This window comes from Manis pentadactyla, chromosome 10, assembly GCF_030020395.1.
Source record: "Manis pentadactyla isolate mManPen7 chromosome 10, mManPen7.hap1, whole genome shotgun sequence".
NCBI lineage: Eukaryota > Metazoa > Chordata > Mammalia > Pholidota > Manidae > Manis > Manis pentadactyla.
This window is the reverse complement of record NC_080028.1, coordinates 112535749-112549403: the sequence shown is the minus strand read 5'-3', so window position 1 is coordinate 112549403 and position 13655 is coordinate 112535749. Positions and strand designations below refer to the sequence as shown.

Genomic DNA, 13655 nt, shown 5'->3' with positions numbered 1-13655 from the left:
AATTGGCTTTAGTATGATTTCATTGCTCCTATCATGCCTGTGGTGGAATCAATAGATCCCTCATCATGGAGGCAGGGCTTGCGCAAAACTGGCATTGTTCTTGTGCCCAATGAGGGTGAAAAATCTATGGTGAGGCATTTCTATGTGTAAGGATTTATATTAGGTTACAGCATAACAAGTTTAATATGAATATTCATTCTAAAGCTGCATGGTTCTAAGTCCTTATGGTGTGTTCATTTCTGTTCTGTTTGCATCATAATTTTTCTGTGTGACAAAGTGTGGAGTGTGGTTTCTCAATTCTAACTTCTGGAAAGTTAGTTCATTCCTTTTTCAGTTTTAGATCTTTACATTTTTGACTAAGACATTAACCTACTTAGTAAAAGTGTTTTTCCTGAAACTACTGTAATTTTAGATGTCTTATCTGTAAATTTATCATTTCCAGCTTAAGGATAGATCAGCCTTGATAATTCTTTTTTCTTTTCCTTAAAAAAAAAAGTTTCCAACCTCAGCTACAAAAATTTCTCCCAAAGAAGAAGAGAGAAAAGATGAGTCTCCTGCATCTTGGAGGTTAGGACTTAGAAAGACTGGCAGTTACGGTGCACTTGCTGAAATCACAGCGTCCAAGGAAGCTCAGAAGGAGAAAGATACTGCAGGGGTTATGCGTTCAGCTTCAAGTCCCAGGCTTTCCTCTTCTTTGGATAACAAGGAAAAGGTAATCTACTTCAGAGTCTGATTTCTGTGAGAGCTAGTAACTTATTTCAGAAATATGAAACCTGGTGGATTTTTTACTGTGTATCATGCATTAGATCGTATATCAACTGAATTCACTTAACTTGATGAATTACATATGCAAATGTACCTACCTTAAACATATCTATATAGGATTATAAATACTGGGAAGATCAGATGTATTCATCCAAAATACGAATTATGAGACTACACTCAGTTAAAGGAATTCTTTATCCTACTTGAGAATTTGCAGTAAAATGTATTAAGGAGCAAGCTTATTTTATTTCTTAAGGAAGTTGCCTGAGGTTTAGGGACACATTTATTCTAGAACATTATACTCATTGGTTGCATTTATCTTGTATTTAGGATTTCTTTGCCTATTTTTTCATCTGATACATCACAAGCAACTTTAATGAGATTTATAATAACTATATTTTACAAGTTTTAAGTTTCATCAAATAGGATGTACCACAGCTCACTCAGTGCTATTTTATTGTTTAGATTATTTATTTTCTACTCCATTTTCAGTGCTTGGACTGCTTTGTCCATATAGTTTTCTTCCTCTATTTAGTAGTGTTGCCTAGTATCAGAAATTAAAAAATGGAATTTCTCACCAAAAATGGAATTTCTCACCAAGTAGTTCTACTACTTTTTATTTTGTGTAAATTTATTGCCCAATTTCCTGAGCACTCAATAACAATGTAGTGGGAACATAGCAAATGTTATTGTCATTACACTCTTAACCAGATTTGGATAAATACCATTGAAATGTTTGTTTTGAATCAAGGTAGTAAATAGCTTATATAACAAATTATTGGTATTTAACAGTGAGCCATATCTGAGACCTTCACTGGAAGAAATAAAGGTATTTTGCCTTATAATGCTATTACTTTAAGTAATTTGTAGACAATGTGAGTACCTAGAGGCTATTATGCTATGTGAAATAAGTAAGACAGTAAAAGACAAACACCATATGATTTCAGTGACATGGAATCTAAGAAACAAAACAAAGGAGCAAAATCACGACAGGCTCATAAATACATAGAGAAAAGACTGGTGTTTGCTAGGGGGAGGAGAGGGGAGAGTGAAGGCAAAATAGGTGCGGAGTATAGAAATTTATAAACTTCCAGTTACACAACAAATAAGTCACAGAGATAAAAAGGACAACATAGGGAATATTTTCAGTAATGTAAAGATTTTGTGTGTTGATGAATGGTAACCACACTTAACCGTGAACTTGAATGAATGAATGAATAGATGGATGGATGGATGGATGGATGGATGGATGGATGGATGGATGAATGAATTTATAGAAAAAAATCATAAAATATTGAATTTTTTTTCTTACATTAAAATATTATCTAATTCTAGATGAACAGAGAAAAAGGATTAATTTGAACAAGCTATCCTTGAGTGCTTATAGTACTTGGCTATTGACAGACATCAATTTTAGAGTTTAACTAGAAACTGTGGAAATACTATAAATTGTAGTGGTTGTGTGATTATACATTATTGAATACTCCTTATCCTTAATACTTTTAGCAGTTCCTGTAATCATCGCATGGATTTTATTTTCATTCATTTTATTTTCTTGTCTAGGAGAAAGATAGTAAAGGAACTAGGCTTGCATATGTTGCACCTACAATACCAAGACGACTAGCCAGTACATCTGACATCGAAGAGAAAGAAAACAGGTGGATTCATTGTGATTTGCTTTATGTTTTCACTAATGAAGTCTTTATTATCTAGCATGAGAGTTAAAACATGAGCATTGTCGTAACTATGTGGGATGTGATTTGTGGGAGAAGGTAGAGGATATTTTTGATAGAACACCAAGTCCATGCTCCTGTGGAGACAATGGCTTAGTATGTTTCAGAATAGCAAAAAAAGCATTGTGGTTGGAACAACATGAAGGATGAATATTGGCAGATGAGGTCACAAACATACATGTTCTCTAAATATTTGGAACATACAGAAAAGGAGAAAGAAAACAGAAAAAGTCCTTACTTAATCCGTGTTAACATTTTAGTTTGTTTCTATTTTTCATCACATAGAGTGTGAGGACTTTTTAATATAATTGTAATCATGTTATAATATCCAATTTTGTGTCTTGGCTTTTTTCACCTAACATCTCATAAGTAGTCTTCCATGTTAGTATATATTTTTAGGAAGTACTGTTTTTCATCAGTCCATACCCCCTCCCTCAACTATGAGCATTTAAATTATCTAATATATTGTGATCGTAAATAACATTTCTGTAAACATCTTCATTTCCTCCCGTATAATTAGGATTATACCTTAGAGGGTAGAATCTTAGGACTAGAATTACTTTTACTTCTTAATAAATATTTCAAAGTGTTTTCTCAAGGGATTTTTGTTAGTTTCTACTTCTAATGTTTATTAATATACAGCTTTTTTAACCTTATTTTAAAATTACCTACCAGAATCTGAAGGATATTCTTTTCACAGAGACTCTTCAAGTTTGCGAGCAAGTAGTTCTTACACAAGAAGAAAATGGGAAGATGATCTCAAAAAGAATAGCTCAATTAATGAAGGATCAACTTATCATAAAAGGTAATAATCCCTAAGTAACTTTTATGCATTCTTTTATAAAAACATGAGGCAATTTAATATATAATATGTTTTTTTATTAAATATATTTTGTTTAAATAAAACTTTAAAGACAATATATATATTTAAAGATGAGTGAAAATTTGCTTCTAATTTATGCCTCGTATTATGCATATATTTAATTAAATTTGATATATTATGAAACATCTTTTAGATTGTGGCATATTAAAAAGGAAATCCTTATATAATTAACTAGAGAAGTTGAAAGAGATCGGTGTCTTAACTGATCTGGTCAACATTTGGTGACTGGGAAAGTTTCTGCTTTTAGAACTCAAGAGCTATGGAAAGTCCTTGAATTGGAATGTTGGTAATGTCATATTGGGGGGGGGAGGCTATAAATTATTTCTCTGCTGAATGCAACCAAATACAAGAGTAAAAGATGAACAAATAGATTACAGGCACAGGCCACTCGTAGGGATATGACCCATTGCTGAAACATTGTTCTTCACAAATGTACAAGTCTTAGCTTTCCCAAGCAAAATCAAACCAAAGTGTTTTTTTTCAAACCCAACCTGATGACCATATGGACTGGAACAGTTCCAGAAATGCAAATTATCAGATCAGATCATCTTTGAGGCTCACTGAGGGAGAGGGGAGACAGAAAGTGATACAGTAACAAAATATTGAAATAATCTAGACTGTAGTAACTTGTAGATGAAACTCTTGGTGCTGGAGCTGGTGGTATATTTAGGAACAGTTTTTCAGGTTCTTTCCTGGTTTTTGAATCCAGGTAATGTGTAGACATGAACTATAGAATACATGTACAAACACATCCTATACAGATAAGACTCTTTCCTTCAGTTGCTCCTCTGGTAGAAGACAAGATGACTTGATTAGTGCTAGTGTTCCAAGCACCACGTCGACACCAACAGTTACCTCTGCAGCCGGGCTTCAGAAAAGCCTGCTTTCCAGCACAGGCACTGCTACCAAGATGACTGCGGGTTCTTCCTCAGCAGGCGTACAGAGCAGGTGAGTTACAGGTACACTGTGTTCAGGGCTCCTGTGTGCTTATGTATGTGCATGCATTTCTGTTTAGAGGACTGTGGATCTCTCTGGATTTTTTGTTTTGCCTTGTTAAAATTATTCACAAACAAAAATTAGTTCCAAAAAAAGGCAATCATGCATGTGGGGGGGAAAAAATTAAGTTCCTGAATTATTAATTTGCCTTGAATTAGGCTGCTTAAATAAATGTGACTTTCTCTCTTTGACAGCTCTGGGTGAGCTTTTTGGTTCACAGTTGAAAGATGTCTCACCTTTTGTTTTTAAAAAAATCCATCCGTGTAGTCACATGTTTTCAGCTGCTAGAAAGTGCTTTCATTGTTTAGCTGTTTTCCTTTTCTCTTTTTGTGTTGCTGCTTCTGATGCTATAGTACCTCAAATCGTTTGTGGGCTGAGGATAGTACTGAAAAAGAAAAGGACAGTGTTCCTACGGCAGTAACCATTCCTGTTGCTCCAACTGTTGTAAATGCTGCAGCCTCTACCACAGCCCTGACTGCAACTACTGCCGGCATTGTCTCCTCCACATCAGAGGTCAGGGAGAGACGCAGGTGTGTAACGGTCCTGACAGGAGGTATCTTGCCCAATGATGACAGATGTTAATTTTGTTTTTTAATCGTGTGAAATTGGTGACCATCTCTCCAGTAGATTAATAAGTGAAATGACCTTTATCAGCTTGCAACTATGAAATTGATATTATTTGCTATTATTAGCATTTAGGCTTGGTAACCCAACTTAGACAGAATTGATGTTTTTGTTTAAAGGCAGTAAGCCAGACAGTTGTCTTACTTAGCCATCTTAGTTTTTTTAAAGGTTGTTGTAATTCAAAACATTTTTCTGATAAAGACCTAAACATATATAATCACAATATGGAAAACTTAGATATAACATGACAAAAACAGGTTTTTTTATTCTTTTCATTGTTTCTCCCCATTAAGAATTTTGATAGATGTTTAAATATAAAATGTTTTTGTGTTGTTTTTGAGATTTTCATTTTAAGATTCTCTTGGTGAAGAAAGGCTTCTTGTGCTTATGTGTAAGCCAAATAATTTTAAGTATGTTGAACACATTCACTTAGTTCTAACTGGTATGTAGAAAGCATTTATTAATTAAAGGGTCTGTGAATTTACTTTGTATGCTTAAATATATTTATGAGCATTGCTCACTCCTTGCTGCTGCTATTTAGTATGGAACCAGAGGTGTGGAACCTATTATTTGTCTTGATATCCTTGCTTTACAGAAGGAAATTAAGAGCCAGGCATATTAAGTGACTTTTCCACTTTTATATAGTTCATTAATGTGAGAGGTAAGACTAGGCTCAAGATTGCGGGAGAATCAGTCCAGGGTTCTTCTGCTATATCATGCGTAATCCCTAGCTGTGAATTTTATTTTTCCTCTTGAAACAGAAGAAAATCTTAGGAAACTGAATATAATATTTTTGTAAATTTTATTCTTGCAAAATGAAACTAGCTACATAACTGATATTTTCCTTAATAAAAACCATCCAGATTAGCTTTGTTTTATTTCTGGCGCATAGTTTTCATATACAGATGGCCTTATCATTTGTTTCTGGTTTCATCCTTATGGTAAAAGTCAGTTTTAGGTTTTTGAGGTGTTTTCAATAAGGCCAGACAGACAATAGAAATTAAAGGATCACAGGCACCCATCATTTTCTTCTAGTGGAAATAAATTTCAGGGCTTTGCTTTCATGGATTTGGGAGGTTTGAAGAGGAAAAGTGTAAGCAGTCCTTTTTTTTTTACTCCTTCTTCTGCCTTAATCCTAAAGTTAGAGTTCTTTCCAGGTCAGAATTTTTTCTTCTGTAAAATGAGTTGTTTAATTTGTATAATATTTAGCTTCCAGAATCCTTTCTATCTCTAGTATTCCATGCCTTTTAAAAATTTTCCAGTGATAGTTGAAGCCAAATAAATGTCTCCCCATAATCGTCAGACTATTTCCAAACAAATTATGATTCTTAACCTTAGACTTCATTATTTTTTATGTTGTTGAAAAGAGTTGAGTTTCAACTTTTTAGAATTAATCCTGGAAGACATTAAAGATTGAAAATCAAGTATTTGGAGATATTGTTAGGACACAGCAGATTCTAATAGCATAAGAAACAAAATGTGTCTGCTGTTTTTCCTTGTCTTCATTACAGAGATTTTTGTCTGTCTTGTTTCAATGTTGTTTGAAGTAATACTAATTTGTGTTTTGTTTTATGTCAGGTAATTGCAATCTTTTAAATACATTGTTGGCCTCTTCTGTTTGTTCTTTAATTAAATTTCATTAATGGTTTTGAAATGTACATAATTAAATATTTGCCCTAAAATGTATATACATGGTGATTTAAGAATATATTATAACTGAACAGGATAAGTCAATACATTTATGCCAGTTTAGGTACCCTTAGCATAGGTACTTTGGATATTATATAAACTTATACCATGCACAAATTAAATTCCACAGTACTCTTGAATTTTAGTGTACTTATTGATCAGGATTATGACAATTTCCTGTTTTTGTTGGTTAATGATTTCCAGTGGATTAATTTGGCAGGTTGGATCAGAGTAGTGAAGAGAAGCTAGCTTTAAATAAAAGGAGCAGTACAGCAAATTCTTCATTGTTTAAGTATCTCTAATTCTCCAATGTTTTTTCAAAGTGGAAAATGGTACCTTACTAATTGGTTTGTATTTGTAGCTTGAATTCACATGGAACTGTTGGTTTAGTGTAACGACCCTTTTCCGCCATCTTTCCTTGGCTCAGCTAGCTCCAATTTGCACATTTATCTTCCCTCTGGGAAGAAAAGCCTCAGTGAGAAACAAGAGTTGGTATTCAGTTTTTTAAAGATGTGATATGGTTGACTAACCAAAATATAATTACTATAAATAAGTATAAATATTTCAGCCAATAAATGTCAGTGAAATAAAAAATACATAGAATAACTAAATTTATTGGAAAAAATCCTTAAATTTAAAAATAACTTTTAGGTTGCTCAGAAAATAGTAAGCAATCTAAGAGTACTACGGAGTATAATTATACACCCTATGTAGTGATAAGAAGGATTTCCAGTATGATACAGTAATGATTAATAAGGCAGCAATAGAGTTTAATCATCCTTTTGATGATCAGCTCTTTGGAATTAAAAACACATAAAATGTATGAATTCTATTTTTTCTACATCCTTTTCTTAGAGGTCTGGTCTATATAGGCATCCCAAGGGAGGAGAAAGGAACTGATGTCAGGTGGGGGCTCTTAAATATAGAAACTGTATTAGTATTTCAGATTGATAGGCTAGATTTTTATACTAATTTGGGGCAACTGTTGTATGGAAAATTTAAATGAAAAAAGATTACAAGTTCTTTCAACTAGTAATTTTTATCCTCTGAGTTGCATACGTTAAACCAAATATGGCAAATAGACTTAATTAACTTTCATGGCAACTTAAAACTGTTGAAAAAGAATAGGCAACTTAAAACTGTCCAGAAAGAATGGAGATAGTGTGATGGTTGATTAGTGCTATTTGCCATGAGGGTAAAAAGGCAAAGTGGCAATGTAAGTTTCCTTGTTCCGAACTAAATATGAAAACGTTGCCCATACACAGAGGAGCCAGAATTCAGTAGTCCATGTTCATGCTTAATTTCAGAGCAGCTCATGAAATGCTGAAGTGATACATGAGGCCATCTGGGCAGCTATAATTTTTTTTGTTGTTTAATCAGTTGTTTTTTTGTTGTTAATTTAAATATCACATTTAGGTATCGTCTCCTTTTATTTTTTTCTTCTCATCTGGTGAAAGTCCAAAAAGCAATAAATTGTGTAGGCCTAGTATGTGCATAAATAAGTTTTAAATAAATGGATGAAAAAAATAGCCATAGGACCATATTTCCCAAGGTGATGGTTCATGAAGCACTTGTCCACATTTAATAAGTTTGCTACAAAAGAAAAAAAAAGTATTCCCTACTTAAATGATCTTGAGAGATGCAGAGTTAAACACAGTTACATGGTTTCTTCCATCAGTACTTCTCAGACCCTTTAATATCTTGTGATTTTCTTGGAGAAAGTTAGAATGTATAGTGTTTTCCAAATTTATATAGCTTCTACAACAAGTAAATTTTTAATTGTATTACAGAATTAATGTTTCTTAAGCTCTAATAGCGAGTTTAGTAGTTATTCTCTTTTTCTTTGTCCCAGAAAAATTACTAGAGTCATTATAAAAATAGGAAAATATCTGTTATATGTAAATAAAAACCTTAAAACTCAAGAAAGTTGATAAAGAGACAGAATGAAAAGTATGAAACAATGGGAGAAAGAGAAATGTCATGCTTGGTGCAGCTTGAGCATTGCAGAAGGAAAAGGGGGCAGATGTCCTGCAGGTGTCAGTCATCTCTCTCTGGAGTTAGCCATTGGTGCAGATGAAGCCATCTGTAGCAGCATCTCAACTGAAAGAAAGTCAAACTGAGGAAATATTGATAACTAAAATGTTTTATTCAATGAATGTCTCCCTTGCCCTCCATCTTTAGGAGATAAGTTAAAGGAAGAGAAAACAATTAGAAACCTGTTTTCTAAAAAAATTAAAATTAGATTTTTAAAAAATTTAAAGTGATGAACTTAAATTAGTACTAATATTTTAGTAGCAATAAATTTGTAAGATGGAGCTCTTCACTGAAATGCTTAAATTTAATGAGGTGTGCCTTACTGATAAGGTAAATGTAGTGCTGCTATGATAGCAAAAAGACGTAATCTTTTAGGATATTCTAGAAACCTAGAGGGGAAGAATTGATTGATAGAGAACATTTGGATAAAGAGAGAAAAAAAAGTATATAATTATGATATAGTGCCATAAGTTATTAACCAGATAGAGGAAACAGGTGATATTTTCTCCAGCCAGATGATAAAAACAACTTAAATCAAAATATAGTAGTAGTGGAATTTCCATCTTTCTCTAAGTTTGCTAGGTATCTCATTTAAGTAAAAACACCCTCATGAGAATTTCTTGACTTACCTTGCCTACACTTTATCTGTATTTAGAGTAGAAGCAACACGAACCAGTCCTCTATAACTAACTTTAGCCAGCAAGTAAGAGTTAATTGATGAAATTTAGGCAGCTAGGATCTTTCTTGAGAAATGACCTCGTCATCTTAGGGTTAATTATACAAGAAGGTGATTCCTAGGAATAATTAATCATGTATTATAGTTTTAGAGAGACAGATTTAAAAAACTCGAGTGAAAGGAAAGACAAATTCCTGTGTATCAAAGTGAATGGTGGCTCTCTGAAAAGAATTCTGAAGAAAATGTAAATGATTCTAAGGAGTTTAAGGATGCATTGTACTCTCTGGACTTAGAGCTTTAAATGCACATAGGAAAAACAGATGATAAGACATAGAACAAAGAATAACTTCTGGAGTTTGTTATAAAAGTAATAGGGTCAGGGAGGTTAAATAATAAATTGCAAATTGAAAAGAATACTAAAGCCAACTAAAGAGCCTTTTTAAAAAGTAGCATTTGGAGAGGGGGTAGGTGGTATAAACTTAATAAACTACATAGAAAATAGAAATACTCAACTTCTGAGCATTCTCTGAAAGATGTGAGCTAGATGGTAATAATATAACTAGATAAAGTTAACAATTGAACTCCCAGGTAATATTGATCATTGGAGGGAAGATTTTTGTTGTGCAGGGCTCTGTCTTATCTTCACTTGTTTAAACATTTAATTATTTAACTCTTGACAGATGCATGCTTTGACATTGTGCATATGTTGTGACAGAGTATCACACTGGCTTAGATTTATAAGATGAAATTTAATGAAGGTAAATGCTAAGTCTAATTTTTTGTATCAGAAAATCAATTACCCAAGAGTAAGATGCCGATACTAACGCAGTTGATGTATAAAAACACTTAAATTTTTAGGGAATTCAAAGTGTGAGCAAGACAGTGATGTCTCCCAAAACATTATTGATAAATGCACAATGACAAGAATGCAAGGAGCTTTGCTTACTCACTAGTCATCCTACATCCCAAATGTTGGATTAAATCCTACTAACCATTGTACCATAAAAAAGACATCAGCAGGCTAGAGGTTAGTCAGGTGATTTCACATATCTGGGATGTGCTGCAGGGAATCAAAAAAGGTATTAGGAGGAATGATGCTATGTAGCCTTAAAAAAAAAAACTGTAGTTAGGAAGAATTTCATTAGTTCCAATCTCAAAAATTTCAGATTGCGTTGTTGAATTTCAGAGTGGGTATAACTGTTCTCTGAAGACTCCTTTTCTTAAAACCCATTAAAAATATGCTAAACTGGTATGCTTCATTCACACACATTCATGTGAAATTAAATTCACAGGTATTCTATCTCCAACAAACAACTTTTATTTATTACTGCAGATCATACCTCACTCCTGTTAGAGATGAAGAGTCTGAATCCCAAAGAAAAGCAAGATCTAGGCAAGCAAGACAGTCTAGAAGATCAACGCAGGTATATTTAATGGGTATAATATATAAAACTTCAAAATAAATAGTGAAAATAGTGATGTCAGTAAATAATGTGATTAAATCTTAAAAGATTAAGGTTGCTTTATAATCCTCCCATAGCCTTTTGTGTATAGTCACACTGTTTATACTACATTTAATCTAATTTTCATGTGCCTTTGTATCTCTTTGAGTATGTATTTGTATTTCTAATACGATGTGTGGCACAGAGCATTTGGTAAGTGGTTAAGCATTGTGGGAGAATAGCTCTTTTATATCATGTATATCAAATAGCTAATGTGTGAGTATAAGGAAAATGTCACTCAGGCTACATTACCATCTCTTTACCTCCTCCTTTCTATTCCTGTATCTTTGTGTCTTTCCTTTCCTACAGTAGAGGAGCTCTAAAGTCCAGATTCAATTCTTTGATCATTACCATTAATCGTATTTAAAGCTGAACTTTTTACTAGGATCTTAACATTTTTTCTATCTTTGTATCTTTACTTTTTGAAATCTAACCAGTTTTGAAAGGCTCAACCTTCAAAATTATTTCTTACTGAAATCTTTGTGTGCACATATGTGTGCATAGTCGTATATAAAAACATAAACAATACATATATCACCTTTTCCTTCTTTCTCTGAACTTCTGGGAATATTTATATTCATATGGTATTTCTATAATCTATACTATTTTGCTAATTTCTTGAATATAATGACGATTTCTTACACGAATTTTAAAATCTTTTCCAGTACCTGTTGTTGTCCTTCCTCATAATTCTTTATAAAATCAATGTAACTTAAGTAGAAACTGCTTGAATTTGCAAACAATCCCAAACATGCGTATTTGACTTTTAATATACTCACTTAATCTATTTACCTATAAAATATTCCTTTGAAACAAGCTTTAATGCCTCTCATAGTTAAATTTATCTTACTTATGTGCAGGGAGTGACGTTGACCGATCTTCAGGAAGCTGAAAAAACAATAGGAAGAAGTCGCTCTACCCGAACCAGAGAACAAGAAAATGAAGAAAAAGAAAAACAAGATAAAGAGAAGCAGGAGGAAAAGAAGGAGTCAGAAACATCTAGAGAAGATGAATATAAACAGAAGTATTCTAGGACATATGATGAGGTAACAGTATACCAACAACACAGTAAGACAGATGGCGTGAGTAGTTACGTGCTTCTTTAAGTACAAGAGATCTATATGCCAACAAGCCATATGACACATACTCAAAAAGGATAGTAAACGAATATCCGGATTATTTTGACATGATTAGAACATTACTTTTCCTTTGAAGGGAATTTAAAGATTCTGTATGTTTTTAACTATGCTTAATATTTCAAATGGGTTTTAATTTTAATGTTTCACAGACTTTTCAGCGTTATAGACCAGTATCAACTTCAAGTTCAACCACTCCATCCTCTTCACTTTCTACCATGAGCAGTTCACTCTATACTTCAAGTCAGTTAAACAGGCCAAATAGTCTTGTAGGTATAACTTCTGCTTATTCCAGAGGATTAACAAAAGAAAATGAAAGAGGTAAGAAAACCAAATTTTGAAAACATCTCATTTCTTTCAAATACTTTGAATTGTTTTTTCCTGATTAAGAGGACCACAGAAAAGAAACAGCATCCTAAACTGCGAGTTATTCTACCTGAACAGAAAGAATATAAACAGTTGAGAATAAGAAAAATAGAAAATAAAAGTAGATAATTATATGGTCTGGCATTGATAGCATATATCTTTATAACCTAAGACTTCACAAAAATCCTTATGTCTTCGAATATAAAAAAGACAATATAGAAGAATTGGTAGGTGACTATTTCTAGGAGCAGTTTATTCATACCTTAAGTTATTTCATGCCTATTATGTAGATCATATCTTTTAAATATGTTTTGTGAAATTGATTTAAACTAAAACCACAGTACATGTAATGTCCTTGTTGAAATAAAATTGTTCATGCTTATTTCTTGAGGAATAGATATCTTTTTGAGCTATATATTGGCATATTGATTGATACATACTGTTAACATTTCCTATTATTTCATACAGACTGCCTGTTTAAATTATAATTCCTACTTTAAATCAGAGCTGGATACTAAACAAAGCTATTCATAATTGTAGGCATTTTATATTTTAAAATCAAAGTCTTATGGTATTAGTCATGCAAGTATCTGATATCAGTAATCATATGGAATAAACTTCAGAAAATTAGGTTTTTCCCAATGTCTAGCTGATGTTTCTTTTGCTGGTCATTGAGATATCTCAGTTCTTTAAACCACAATGTATGAAGCCTGCATAATGTTGTAAATTTTTTAACCAACACTTAAAATTAGGAATGCTTGCATAAAAGTCCAGATTTCCATCTTCTATTGAAAAATTGGAAGATTTGACAACATTGGGTCTGAATTCTCACATACCAACAGTTGGCTTGGAGCCAAGTAATGGTAGCCCTCACACCCTCTCAGAATGGTGCCCTCTTGACCCATCTTTCCCATTTTTATTTTCTGGATAGCTATTGTATGTGCTGGAGTTTGAGATTTTGCTCTAATTTCAAAAACAACTTAAAAAAAAAAACCTCTTGATATTACAGTTTTGGGGTTCCATTTGCTGTAACTCTTTGCTGATGATACAAGGAGACTTTTAAAAATCATTTTTAACATTACTTTGTTTTGTATGTCTACTTTCTAAAGCATATTCAAAGGCTCTGATACTCTACTAATACATAAATCTGAAGCCATTTTAACACTCCCAGGAAGGAAGCAAATTTTAAGACTAACATTTTGTTTTACATTGTTTTGTTTTTGATAACAGATAAATATTTTATTCCATAAA

At 32.8% G+C, this 13655-nt stretch overlaps 1 protein-coding gene across 7 annotated transcripts in view; it reads left to right on the top strand.

Annotated features, from left to right (window-relative positions):
- Window positions 1–13655, top strand: part of PPP1R12A (protein phosphatase 1 regulatory subunit 12A) — a 133506-nt gene that overhangs the window by 90917 nt on the left and 28934 nt on the right. For 4 of the 7 annotated variants that reach the window (XM_036912322.2, XM_036912323.2, XM_057487526.1 and 1 more), the window contains exons 10-18: window positions 13–129; window positions 497–712; window positions 2329–2423; window positions 3199–3303; window positions 4162–4329; window positions 4731–4907; window positions 10734–10824; window positions 11763–11948; window positions 12191–12359. In XM_036912322.2, the coding sequence (XP_036768217.2) occupies window positions 13–129; window positions 497–712; window positions 2329–2423; window positions 3199–3303; window positions 4162–4329; window positions 4731–4907; window positions 10734–10824; window positions 11763–11948; window positions 12191–12359 (1324 nt within the window). The remainder of the gene's footprint in view (window positions 1–12; window positions 130–496; window positions 713–2328; window positions 2424–3198; window positions 3304–4161; window positions 4330–4730; window positions 4908–10733; window positions 10825–11762; window positions 11949–12190; window positions 12360–13655) is intronic. The other 3 variants (XM_036912325.2, XM_057487527.1, XM_057487529.1) reach the window with 2 other exon arrangements.